A 14,644-nucleotide genomic window follows, 5' to 3' on the forward strand; every position below is an offset into this window, starting at 1 on the left:
CCCTGGACCAGATAAGTCCTGAAATGCAGAGGGACCAGCCATTCCAGAACATCAACGAATTCCATCCCCCTATCCCATATTACTGACAACCCCTTCCAACATGAAAAAGTTAGAATGGGCATAGCCCAAATACCTCTAAAGAGTGGGAGACAGATAAAAGGAGATGGTGGAGTTATACAGAGAGGGTAGGGTTTAATATATGAATATGATGCTGAATCATTATGTTGGTATTTCTTTTAGTCTCTAGTATCTTAGAGCAACTAGAAGTAAAAACTTAAAATTGTGGAATTGTAATCCATGCCAAACTCTGAAATCTGTGCTAAAACTAATTGTTGCGATGTGCTTTGAAATTTATTGCTTTTTGGTCTCTATTTTATTTTTCACATACACACAAAAATCAATTGTGATGATAAAATATATATATATATATTACTTCTACTCTTCTAGTGTTCTGGAACAGATAGAAGGAAAAATCTGAGAAAATGGAATGACAGCTCATGATAAACTCTGGGATCTGTTCTGTAACTACTTGTTGAAGAGTGCTTTGAAAATTATTGCTTTTTTCTTTTCTTGCTTTGCATATATGTTATATTATACAATAAAAAAGTTAACAAAAAAGAATACATATTTCATCAACAATCAAAATGAACATTTCAGAGGCAGTGAAATTTAAATGGGGACACTTTGAAGTCAGACAGACAAGGTCTGGAATCCCAATTTTGTCCTTATTAGTGATGTTGAGGAAGTTGCTTCAACCTTCTGAGAGAGTTTCAACATAATTTTTTGCCTCTTATGAGTGTTGTGAGGTGAAGACAAGAGATCAAAGCACTTAGCATAAACACATAATATTCATTTAATAAGTGATAGTGATTATCATGATTAGAACATTACATGGGGAGGCCAATGTATGAAATCAAGTATATAAAAATGTGCTTTGTAAGTTCCAAACCACATTGTGGATATTAGCCAGTATTATATTCCGTTCTCGAAGTCTTTCCTGAGTATTGTATATATGACGTGGGTTATGATGTTATATATATGGTCCTTTCTTTCTAAATACTTCAAACCCAAATCACTTGTGCTATCTCATAAAATGTGGAGCTGGAAAGGTCTTAGACCACTTTCTATAAACTTTTCACGAAATAAAGGACACAACAATGTCCCAGAGAGATTATGTGACTAGCCCAAGTTCACACAGCTGATTAGTTACAGAATTGGGATCTCCCAGTTTCTCCCTCTTTATTCACATTAAAACCCACAAATTTGGGAATTAAGAAAGGAAAACTCTTTTTTGGTTCTTTATAACATTGACAGAGATATTCTGCAGGTTGAAGTTAGAATTCCTTAAGATTACATGGTTGGGCAAGGTCCTCAGCACGTCTGCAATTTCTACCTGTTTTAAGCACACAGAGGAGCTGCTTGTCTCCGAGGCCTCGGGGCAGGTTTGCCCTGGGCTGTGCTCTGTACAAATCACTCTCTGCCAAGATCCCCAATCCTCAGAAACCTTCTTTACTCTTCAGTAGCAACTGGTTTCCCTCCTCCTTCCTCTGACCCAGGATGACTCGACAAAACTCATGTGGAATTACTAGGCTCATTCTAGCTAACATGGACTTTCCCTAAAGTTTACAATGCATAATTTTATTGAGCAAATGTTCATTTTTTAAGATTCCCATGTCTATTTGCTTTTTTGTTCAACTTTGAGTGGTTCTGTTTGTCTCATATGCTTTCTTAGATTATAATATCTATGGTCAAGGAAGTAAAAAAGGGTGGCAGGACACTAATATAAGTGCCTGCTATCTCATAAGGAACTGAATAAGATGCTCTCATGTAAGTCATCTCATTAAGTCCTCACATCAACCTTCCGGCCCATGAGACAAGTCTGCCTGCTTCTAGAGACCTTGCCTGCTTTAGGATACCACATTTTCTGTCCTGCAAACCTCCCCTAGGACTGTGGGCACACTGGAGGTGTTCAATAAATGTTTGCAGTTAGTGATAAATGCGCTTTCTTTATGATCTCGAAAATATCCACCTACAAGTCTATACTTTGGAAGATAATTTAAAAGCTCATGGAAAATTTACCCTAAACCTACACGTATGGGAAATTAATTGAGGCTAAAAGACGAGAGCTAACACTTGATCATCAAAGCACTAGAACAGTACATTAGGTCCAACATAAATACTGCTTATGTTTGCTGGGTCAAAGCAAAGTGCTAGCCAGCACACTTTGGATGTCTTAGATTACCACTAAAACCTACCTCTCAGCACATGGCAGCATCCAGAACTACACTTAGGAATTAGTTTATCAACCACCATCCAACAGACAGCAGTGGGGTGGCAGACAGGCCATGGATCTGTCCACTGTCATGAAAAGAGTGGTTCTGTTTCCCCTGAAAAGTTATAATTTGCCTCGTTCAAATGCTGTAAGAATATTTCTACCCACTTTGAGTGTGGCATGCTTTCCATCTATTGCTCCTTGACATGTGCTCCCATGTGAACATGACGCCTGCATTGTTTAACATCTTTCTACATGATTTGATTAATCTACAGAGCAATACCCAGAAATGGTAAATCTAGACAATGACAAAGAAGGAACTGCAGCATATAACGATATTCTTGGTAAACTAATTTTTCCCCCTGCCACTCTCAAAGCAATATAAACTTTGTTGTTCCTCCTGGATCTCAAATGCTTGTAATAAATTCTTTGAAATGTCAGTAATGTTGAACTGAGGTTTTTTCCTAAGGAGATTTTGTTCTTTCATAAAAGGAGAAATTGGCCCTTGCAGAGTATATGGGTAAATACATTTTGTTTATTTTATTCAGTGACTAATACAGTTGGGTAAAGGGATTTCCATTTCCCACCTGGCCTCTTGCTGAATCATGAATGAAGCCCACAGTTTATCTGACGATGGTATAAACAGAAATAAATTAATTTTCTTTCATCTCTTTGGTGTAATTAACACTTGCCTAGCAAATCTGTAGCCCACAAAGCATTTTCATCAGTGTATTGTATTTAATCCACACAATAGCTCTCTGAGTTTGGATGGAGTTTCTCAGATTTTGATAATGATGTTTTCTTTGGTTCTTTAGCCTAAGAGAAAGCCCTGACCACCCCACGTGGACTCTTCTGAAGTTTTTAAAAGGTTCTCAGGGCCTGGTTGCTTTGGGAGAATACTGCCAACATGGCAATGCTTACTTCTATCATTTTCACCAAATTTACTCAATTTCATCAAATCACAAATTAGTTCAATGAAAAACATCAGTCAAAATGGTTGTTATAACATTTCGATTCAATAAAAAATGATTGATTTATTAGTCCTGTGAAATATACAGTTAAGGAAGCTGGATTTCCATCTTAATCCATTATCTGACCACACAGTTGTTTTTCTACTAGGCAAGATCTGATGGGGCTTTCAAGTTCAAGTAGAAAGTGGGATCCAAGGGTTGGTTGGCTATTTACAGTGGTCAGTCTGCCATGGACTGTGTAGGATTTTTCTAACTAAAGCATTTACACAGTTAATAGCAAAGCCAGAGCTAGGCTGAGGCAAGTGAGGCACTCATCTAGGGCACAAAATTTAAGGGTGTGCCCCCAAATGCAGCAATCAAGATGAATAACATTTTAATGCAATATTTAAAAAAAATCAAAATTAATGCAACAAATCTGTGATGAACAAAATTTCAACATTTTAAATAAAGATGGGATCAGCAACCATGTTGAGCCATACTGGAGTCTGAAGCAAAAGGAAAAGTCAGAAATACTGATATTTTGTGCACTGTAAATTTATTTGCATTAATTTTGATTTATTTTTAAATACTGCAAAATAATATGGTAGGATATGGGAATCCTGTATTTTATGCATGGTTGTTCTGTAAACTCACAACTTCTCTAATAAAGATAAAAATGTCTCTTGATTACTGTTTTTGGAGGGCACATACTAAAATTTTGCACCCAAAGCAAGTGTGGTTCAGCTCCAGGTAGGTGTAGATGTCTGAGGTCTAACAGAATTTGCAACGAATCTATCTGCCTAGTTCATCCACTGCTAGGGATCTGTAACTTAAAACCCAGAATATTACTGAACAAGTTTGCATTTCGTTTGCCTCCTTCCTTTATAGCTGTAAAGACATAGTTCCGCAAAACCATATGAAATGGATCAAAACTGGAGTGGGGTGGAAGGGTGGGGGTCAGGGTGGGAGTGGAGTTGACCAGGGCATTGGGTCTTTCCTACAGGAGGTACCGCTGATTGACCATTTTCTTTCAAGAGGATGAAAGTCACATAGGATGAACAACCTCCCCAGGCTTTAGGGTTATTTGTTTTAAAAAGTGGCAATGTACAACCCTCCCCACCACACATCTACTTTGGAAGCTACTCCTGAAAAGTTAGCCAGTGGGAAAGCATCCCCCAGTGGGAAGATCAGGAGGAATGTGGCAGAGGTGGAAGTTGGATACAATTTATTCCAACACACCTGAGTGGTAACAAGACCTTTGCATTCGCAAATGCACACGGCAGAGAACACATTTTACACTTTCTCTGGAGTGACTTCACCTCTGAAGAGGTAAGCCTGCCCCTCATTCCTCATTTGGGCACAGATAGCTTTCTCTCCCCTACCAGCTTCTACCGCTCTCTCCCTCTGTTATTTATTAAAATGTGCAGCACAAGAAAAAGAAGAGATTATCCTGCTTCCTGCTATGTAAGACGGTACGCAGCAGGCCGAGGTTAAATGCAGTATTTGATTCCTTAAGCTTCTCTAATGTGTAGGTGGGGAAAAGCAATCTGGGACCAGAGACTACAGTGGTGGCTCTCTGAGGATAAGAATGGACCTTAATTTGGACTCTCTGCCTAAGATAAAACCTGCTTCTGTTATCATTATCCCACTTACGTCTGTCCCCCGCCCCTCCTCTGCCACCCAGCCGAGTGGGAAGAAATTAACCTGACCTTGAGGAATACTCAGAAATGCTTCAGGGTCTGTTGGTTTTCAATAACCAATAAAGTTTCAGAGACCTACCAGCATTTAGATCACATCGGGCTTGAAAAAGACCTTATGGACCGATTCACATTTAACAGATGAGGAAAATGAAGGCAGAGAGCAAAAATGACTTGTCCAACATTATGAGCTAGTTGGAGGCAGGATCAGAATTAGAATGAGGTCTCAAAATCCCAGAGGTCTCCCAAGCTGGCCCCTTCCTACTACACCGGGACTGGTTCCAGCCATGCCCAGCTCTTCCCTATATCATTCAGAAGGGAGTATTATTCATTCATTCAGAAGCAAATATTAGGGCTTTTGCAAACTATTCTGAATTTCCCCAATACAAATGAATATTCTCAAGAAAAGCCATCTCAGAAGTCACAGAAAGGAGGTACTTATGTCACTATTTTTGTGCTTATGGGGTCTTTATCCAAATCTAAATTAGATATTTAAATTAAATCATGCATTCCTTTTCTCTATCCAGAGCTGATTAGATCATGGCTTTCCTCCCCCAAAAGTTGTTTCTATTTTTGTTTCTGATTTGCTCCCTGTACATTTCCAGTGTAAGATTCTGGCACAGCCTGTGGCTGGTGGGCTGGAGCAAAAATGTGGGGTATGTACTAATATCCAGTCTGAAACCCAAGGGCTGAATCCAGCACACAGACGTATTTTCGTTTGTTCCACATATGGTTTTCAAAATTGGATTTTGAGTTCTATACCCAAATTTACTTTACTTATTTATACTAATTGAGGACATTCGCGCTTGCAGCTCCTGTTTAGAACTTCTGTCCTCCCCCCTTCCAGGACAGAATGAAGTTGTGAGGAGGTGGTTCTCAAAGGGGCCGTTTCTGGTACCCACCATGGAACACCAGCCCTTCTATAACCCTGAGCAACTAAGATTAATGAACAAAGTTATTCCCCTAGCTGAGCTTCTCCGAAACTCAGAGAACACTGCTAGAACAATGGGTGTCTGGGCTGTTCATATCTATCTTGAAAACAACAACCTGGTTTTGGAAATGCAATCCGTTTCATGGAATTGAGTGAAAAAGTGAAATAAAATTATATTGCAATATTACAGAAAAACCCAAGGGTTTGGAGAATTTTAGTCCAGAATGTTATCACCCACCAGCAATATTAATTTTTTTTTTTTGCATCTAGAGAAACCACCTGACTCAAATGTATCTACACAAGTTACTTTGATATATTTTTTTCTTGAAAATGTGACAGCATCTATACAGTTCTAGAAGGAACTGTTGTTATCCTTCAAATATTTTTTAGAAAAACAGCTCAATCTTTTGAATTATTGCCTTTCTCTGACAATTTAAGTTGCATAATTCTAATATCTCTCAGACAGATTTTGAATAATGTAAAAAGATAAAGCCTACATGAAATTTAAGAGCTATACAATGAAATTTAAGCTGTCATATTTGAATTTAGTTGATCTTTATTCCTTAATAGTCTTCAAATAAAAATACTTCATTCTCGTTCATAAAGATCATTACCTTCGAGAGTTAAATATCATTGCAGTTCTTTTTAATAGTTTTCTTTTGTAAAAAGTTCAAACATTCCATGTTCCTTCCACTAACTCAAAAGCCTTGCAGCTCTTACAGAAAAAAAAGTATATTTTAAAACCATGAAATTCTGCCTTTCCTTTTCTACAGTAAAGGAAAAAAATTCCTTTTGTTCTTAATGACATCGATTTATTAAAAATTAGTTCTATATCTACTGTGTAATATTTAAAACAATGTTTTTCCAATCACTCCTTTGGCGGTCGTTCATTAAATCTAGAAAAGAAGCTAGAATAGGACCTTCCCATTGAATTCATTAAGTTAATGACTAAATTCCAACAGTGCAAAATTCAAATATTCTCTCAGAGTTATAGAGAAGAAAATGTATCTCTGAGACTTCATTTATTGCAAAAACAAAACAAAATCGCCCCCAGATTTCCAGGGGACACCTTTGGAAGAATTTTTGGAAATTCTCCTAAGAGAATGTATTTCCCTGGGGCTAAATGTATTTCCCTCATCTCATCACCTGTTAATGCTCATTCACCTGGGCTCATCTATGTTGGGTTTTCACTGACAAATATTTTTAAGAAGCTAACAGTGTTCAGAGAAGGCTAATGTTGACATGGCTCAAAACTCTTCTTAAGGAAAGGAATACTGGACTCTATGCAACAACTGGGGACTGAGCTAAGTAATCTTATCCCTCAAGGCAGGGTAATTTTTTTCCTTGTCAATTTTGCCTATTTTGGTGGCTCAGATAGAAGAAGTGCTTAATCACTTGGCATATGTGTACATCTGATTTAACCACTCTTAAAACGTGTTAGTCTTTGGAATAATAGAATTGAGTTCTAAATGCTAAGACATTACAATCGCTGTAACCATGCATTTTGTAAATTTGATTATACATGTGCTTGCAGTAAATGTGATGTGTAAAATGGAGACTTTTTTAGCCTGTGTTCATTTCAGTTCCGTGACAAGGGTATTCTGTTGACTCACACTTGTAAGATTTGTAAAAATAGATCCTTAACCCTGACCTAGGAAAATCCTAGGATAGAAAGTAGTCATGGTCCAAGTGCCCCGGAAAGCATAATTACCCATCTCACACAAATATCTTAATTTCTAGGAAATTTTTGGGCGATTGTTGAGACTCCAACTACAAAGATTACAAAGTGATGGGAAAACCAAGTCAGCTTTAAAACATTAAGTCTCTAATTGACCTGCTTTTCTGCCCGTGTACCACCCTATCTTGATTTTGTGTGCTTTGCTCTTTAGGATCTGAAGATGCCTGACTTGCCATCAGGCAGGACAGTACTAGCTAACTGGGGTGCAGGCACCACCAGCAAGAAGGGCGAGGTTGGCATTTGAAACGGGGTGTCTGGGCTGTTCAAGCTGTTGGAATTAGTTACATTATTAGACAAATAAAAAATTACACCATAAATACACAAGCTCATGTGAAATGTCAATGGGGAAAACATCATTGTGTTAGTTGCTTGAGCTATCAATTTCTAGATCTGAGATAATGACATCACAGCTGTTACATTTTGATGCTAATATTTTTTAAAGGGATTCAATTTCAAGTTATATATTCCTGAATTCCCCTATCCCCTTCTTCTAAGTGGTAGATTAAAGGTGAGCTTTCATGATTAGCCTGAAATATCTAATTCAAGGCCATCAGCCTTACAGGAATGAACTAAATATATGGAATCCATATTATTTGATAAAAATGCATATTTGTTGAGGCTCTCTGCGTGGACTGAGGATACTTGTTAGTATATGGAGTAATGGTTGGAATCTGGGACATAGACTGGGGCTAAATTTCTTTCTCCTCCTAACCCCAGAGAGTCTTTAGAAAAATAGAAACAAAAGAGCACAAAGTACTTAAGGTAAGACACTGTTGTATTCATAATCTAGAGAAATAACCACCGTGCCTCATGGACAGTCTGTGCAGTTCTCCAAGGGGCTACAAAACTGTGCTAGTAATAATTTTAATTGCATGCTATCTTTGCTGCCTTCAAAAAGTATCATAAAATGGAATTATTGCACGCTACAAGTGCACTTAGAGTGCTGGCCTCTCGCAGGAGGAAACAGATAACATTTATCCTTTGGAGGGCGACTTCAATGGGCTTCTATTTGTTTTGTTTACATGCATCCCCAGTTGCCTGCTTTGCTTCCTCTTCCTTATATCTGAGAGATTAATTTGAATTAGATGCTACGGAAGTGGATGCTGAGTTTTGCTCCTGGGGACGACCCAATCCCATGGAAAGGTCCTCTGCGCTGGCGGGGGCGGGACGGGGTGCGTACCTGCAGAGGATTGGGTGGCGTGAGCGGCGACGGAAGGCCGTGTCCTGGGGACTGACTGGGTTTCTGAGGGGGGCTTGAGCTCTGCTGGGTTGGAGACAGTTGGTTCTGGTTCTGCGGGTGGGGGTGGGGCGGATGCTGCTGGGGCTGCGGAGCCTGCTGCAGTTGAGACGGAGGCGCTGGCAGCTGCTGGGAGGCAGGTGGCGGCTGCTGGGGTGGGGCGGGCTGGGGCTGCGGCTGCTGCGGTTGCGGGGATGCCTGCAGGGTTGGCTGCGGGTGCTGGCTGGCTGGCTGGGGAGGCTGTCCTGGTTGCTGCTGCTGCTGCTGCTGCTGCTGCTGGAACTGCTGAAGCTGCTGGAGCTGCTGTAGTTGGGAGTTCAGGGATGAGGTAGCTAGAAGGAAAGAAAGTGAACGTGGAGTTGAAATCAACACGACAAAACCTCTTGTTGCGTCTTAGCTTGTCCTGCACAAGCTGAGGAGGGTCTCCTTTAGAAGATTTTGTCCTTTTTCCCTGACGCTCTTCGGTTTTTAAGAGGGCTGGTAGGAACGAGGAGAAATAAAGCCACTTTTTAGGGAAGTTTTTTAATTTAGGGAGGATGAGAATGTAACAGCAAGCATCATTTTTTCAGGTAATGAGCAGTGGAAGCCAAGAAGGTGTATGCCCTGGGAATGGAGATTATTTTTAAGTACTTTCTCTGTCTCTTGCATTTCATACTGCTCGGGAAATATACTGTGCTTTAGAGATTCGATTTAGATTTTTAAAGCTCAGCCAGCCTAATTCTTTTGGCAAGTGATTCACTGGAGTTAAGAGCAGAAAACAAATTTTTTGTGATCCCCCTTCTCTGCAATACCCTAATGGTGCCATTTTCACTGTCTACTTCAGACCTCCAGCACTTTGCTCAGACATGTTAGTTTCAAATTTCTATAGGTGATGTTTTCTTTTTTAATTTAATTTAAATTAAAATTTTAATTTCTCAGTTTTGCTAAGTCAAAAGGCTCAGTCTGAATTTTTGCCTGCAGATCAAAGAGACAGTATCCCTCAAACAGGAAGTTTATATAGGTGATGGGATATGACTGTGAACTGTAAATCCATGTTCTCTTCCATTGCAGGAGCTAGACTCATTGGCACCTCAGGTTGGCAAGGAACTGAGAGAATGAAATCACATGTGAAGATTTTCCTGTTACATGAAAAGTAAGAGTTGGTAGGAAAAGGCATCTTGGCACTGAGCAGGCTAAATTTTGTTCTCATTTGCCCATGTAGCACTGAGCAATTTCTACAGTAGGAAGACACTTTGCTTGACTAAACAGTGATCTAGAGAAAATAACTGAAAACCCAAGGTCACTTTCCTCTTGCCTGAATCTCAACATCCAAGAAGGTTTCTAACAAGCCCAATAATATATATATATAAATTATTATTATACATAATTTTTATATATATCTATAAGAATTGATGTTGAACCCATAGGGTTTGGCTGTGACGTTTTCCTGCTCCTCCAGTACCTACAATTAGTCAATACTTCCAAAGGCAATATGTTCCTGTTTGCAGCATTAAACTAGTCCCCATTTTAGAAAATACTCTTTTTCTTTTTATATCAAGAAGTTCAGTGAAGTGGCATATGATATACCTACATTCACATGCAAAAACTGTGCTCTTAAAAAATATGTGCACATTAAATCATATATCAGGGGCACCTGAAGAAATTTCTCTATAAGGAAAACAACTGGTGAGTGTTTTTGTAGAGTTAAGAATCTTTTTGTAATATTTATCGAACATCTCCAGGCAACCATGCCAGGGACTGGGTAGTATTTTAAAAAGGAAACAGTACTGCCTTCAAGGCACTTACAATCTATCTGAGGAGCTAAGACAAACTCACAAGAAGAAAGCAGGTTTGGGTCCTGCCCAGGTTCACTGATTAAATGATCAGTAGTGTGAAACTCACCAAAAAGGGCTAAGAAGATTAGGAGAGGGAGTCACTGATTGAGACAGCATTCAGGGAGGATGTAGGATGTCAGCAGAGAGGGTTCGGGAGATTGAAGTTCATGCCTCAGAAGGAAAGGAGGACAAAACATTCCAGGCTGGGCAACACCAGACTGACAGTAGAAATGGACTGCCTGGGGCAGTCGGGGAAGTTTTGAATGACTTTCTACCCCAGAGAAGGGAGACAGTCCATCTCATAAAAGCGGTAGAAAGATGGATCATTCACAACTGACTTATGCTGTAAATCAGATTTTGAACCTATAGCCAGATTTGTTTAAAGTAGAGTGTAAATGCTTTGGTGAAATGATAGTTTGACAGTTCTCAGGGGTACAAATACCAATTCTGTGCTCTCAGGTGCCAAGCAGGGCTTCTGTGTCAGACCACTTGGGCTGGGCACATCCTGACTGGACTACTGAATTATTCTAAGTCTAGTCACAGTTGTTTCACAGTGTGAAGGGTGGAAAATACCACCATCATTATCCCTTTCATTGCAAGTTTAAGAGGAAAGCCTCATTTTGCTGTTCTCTCCCTCCCTGCTCCTACTGTACAACATCATATTTTATTGAAGGTCTGGGAATCCAGCTCAATTTTGACCTCCTAGGATCTTCTGCAATCTGGAGTGTCCTAGGGGAGTGAGGGGTGCCCTCTCCTTTTGGTGGAGTTACAAACTTCAGGAACCTGATTGCATCTGGCCTCCTGCTTCATTCAAATAAGGCCTGTCCTGATTTCCTTCAGGTGGGGGCACATATGTCAGTGCTTATTTTCATGGCTGAATTAAATACAATACTGTTTCTTTTTACTTAGAAAAGCATTTATCTAAATCAACATTTAGAAACAGGAAAGACTGAGGAATATTGGCAGATAGATATTGGCAGACTGGTAGATGCAGCAGACCCTAAACTACTAATGAGACATGGTCCCAAATGTGTCTTACTTTCTTTATGTCTGTGAGTTAACATTTCTTGGATATTTCTTTCCCAGCATAGCAACTTGTCTGGAAAGGCATAAAACTAAGCTAAACTCCTTTGAATTACATAAACTAATTTGGCATCTGCAAGTAAAAAGATGCTGGAAAATAAAATATGTTCAGGTATGTACTAGATGCAAAGAGAAGCATGAGGGAATTGTATACAAATGTGACTCTGGTCTTAAAAAGCCCAAAGCCACCTATACAATAATATGAAAATGGAAGCAAAAAATTGCTAAAATGTGAAGCATCGAAATGGCTCATTGTATAAAGCATACTGAAATGTGGCCACAGAAGGATGAAAAATAAGATGGTGCTGTTAGGAAGGTTCAAGGACATATTTGAACTATAGAGAATGTTTGCAGATAAAAAGATGTTTGTTGGGGTAAAACTCTGACCCTATGCATGGAAGATTAAAGATTTTACTTTTTACACTTGTATTTATGTTCTTTTATAATTGTTTCCTTTATGCCTGGTTACTATACTTTATATAGGCCAATGTAAAATTTAAACTACAATAATGGCAAGCATGAAAGAAAATGAGATACACAGAAATTTACATTAGGGTATTTGAATTTTTAAACCTCACAACTTTGAAAAAGAAACGCAAAGTAAAATGTCTTCTAACTTTGAATTTCCTAGAGAGAAAAGAGCTCTGTGGCAAAACGAGTGGCATAAAACCTCCCAAATAAATAATTTAATATGACAAAAGAAAAGCAAAGATCTACACTTCTCCATTTGTTCAGTTTCTATATGTCACCTGTAAAATAGAAACAATTTCTCATTTTGAAACTTGATTAAAGGTTTCCTAGGTAAACCACACACCTAAATAGAACCTTGTTACCAGAGATATCAGAACCCTATAAGGTGGGATTCGCATAAGATTACTTTCAGGGCAGGGGAGTGGAAATTCAAAAGTGTCCTAAACTTAGCAAAGCATTTGAAATGCCTTAGGGTTCACAGAGAGTAAATGGTACTCAGATGCTAAAGAAAGTGTGATTCTTAGCAATGTCCTCATCTACCTTACGCTGAAGAAAAGATCACGCTATTATAATAAGTCTAGTCAGGGTCTCAACTTCAGACTTTTCTTGGACTGTTCAGATTCAGGCATATGTCGGCATAGCTGGCAAACTGATGGTCTGGGTTCCATCTTCCTTGTGGGAAGGAGGACAAGCTATGCATACTTCTGACGTTTACACACCTCTGGGTATGTCTGAGAAACTACAGTAGCCTCAGGAACGATATTTACAAAGGGAAGTGGACCCATTCTAAGGAGAAAGGAAGTAGCAGAGTCTCATGAATGAAAGTGACCAGGAAATATATATAAAAAAAAGCATGGTTTAAAGGTTATTCAACCCACCCTTAGCCCTGCCCCCCAGTGCTAGCCTGGTCCCAGGGAGAGAAGAGCACTAAGTTAAAACAAAAAAAAGCAACCCTGAAAACATTTGTTAAGTAAAAGGAGCCAATCACAAAGCACCACATGCTTTATGATTCCTTTTATATGAAATGCCAGAATAGGCAAATCTATAGAGACAAGAAAGCAGGTTAATGATTAATGGCGATCTAGGGCTGGGGAAAATGGAGAATGACTGCTATTGGGTGTGGAGTTTCCATGTGGGGTGATGAAAATGTTCTGGAACTAGAGAGTGGTGATGGCTGCAAGGTGTTGGGATGCACTTAATGCCAATCAACTGAACACTTTAAAATGGTTAAAATGGTGAATTTTATGTTATGTGTATTTCACCACAATTAAAAAAAAAAGTCCTGCTTCTCTACACTCACACTTTGGGGACCCAGCTACACTGCTTTGGGACACCCCAAGGGAAGAGAATAATCCTCTACTCCACATAGACTGTGGTCCTAAGGGCTCAAGAGACCCCAGCAAGGGCTGTGCCCAGGGGTGGTGGTAGAGACAGGCACAGTGCAACGGGGATGAAAGCGGTGACCCCTCCTGAGAGGGCAAAAGAGGGTTAGTATCAAAGTGGATCGTGACTTATTCCTAATTGCATGCAAGACGACTCTGTGCCTTCTAGAAATGGTTGGGGAAGAGTTGGTTGGGCGCTGGACACTGAGCAGACAGACGGTAGAATCATGAACATTTGGGTTGAAAATATGAAAGTGTGCCATAGTTTGGAAAGTATTTTCATGTATATTATATGCTTAAATGAGCTCTTTAAGACTAACATATGTGTAACTGATATTTCTGCCACATTATCCATTTAGAACTTGAGCTCAGAAAGGTTATGTGAGGTAGCCAAGTTGACACAGCTACTGAGTGCTAGGGAAGACTCCATGTTAGGTCTGCCATTTTCCCAAACCTCTTAACAACAGAATTACTTGTACAGACAGGGCTACCTATCTGCCTCACTGGTTTGAACAAAGAGACGTGCTCCTTTATAGAAGGCAGCACTTCACAGCTCTGTACTTGAGAACAGGCGGTGCAGGAAACCAGCTCCATACCCTAATTTGAAGGGTGTCTGCTCAGTGATGAATTATTCAGCTCCTGGGTAATATGTACCTCTTTCCTGCTGAAAGCAAAACATTTTTTAAAGCCTGTTGATATGAAGTGTAAATGTGGGTTCTGAGGATAAAGATGTAAATTTGAGTATGAGCCACAAATTATTATAGGGAACAGAAATGCAGGGGTACAGGAAAGGGTGGTGAGAACTATGAGTGGGAAAGGGATACAGGGTGCTGATTCATGTCACAGGTTTCTTGAAGGTAAGAGAATGCTTCCTCTATGCTTCGTCATAGAGTGGCAGTGAAATGGTGCTCAGCCTTGGTGACATTTTAAGAAAGGCCTTAACTAAATAGGGTATCAGGTTATTTTGTCAGTGTAACACATGACATGTTGACTCTATACTATTGTCGGGAGGGAGCAAAGAGTTCTCCAGCTGGATCTGGTTGTAACTAGGAGCAGCAATTCTTAGATC

The 14,644-nt window shown here is 39.6% G+C and overlaps 1 protein-coding gene across 1 annotated transcript in view; it reads right to left on the minus strand.

Moving 5' to 3' along the window:
- Window positions 1-14,644, minus strand: part of POU6F2 (POU class 6 homeobox 2) — a 506,010-nt gene that overhangs the window by 110,954 nt on the left and 380,412 nt on the right. Inside the window, exon 5 of the mRNA XM_077162553.1 lies at window positions 8,769-9,157. Coding sequence (XP_077018668.1) covers window positions 8,769-9,157 — 389 coding nt within the window. The remainder of the gene's footprint in view (window positions 1-8,768; window positions 9,158-14,644) is intronic.

This window comes from Tamandua tetradactyla, chromosome 1 (assembly GCF_023851605.1).
Source record: "Tamandua tetradactyla isolate mTamTet1 chromosome 1, mTamTet1.pri, whole genome shotgun sequence".
NCBI lineage: Eukaryota > Metazoa > Chordata > Mammalia > Pilosa > Myrmecophagidae > Tamandua > Tamandua tetradactyla.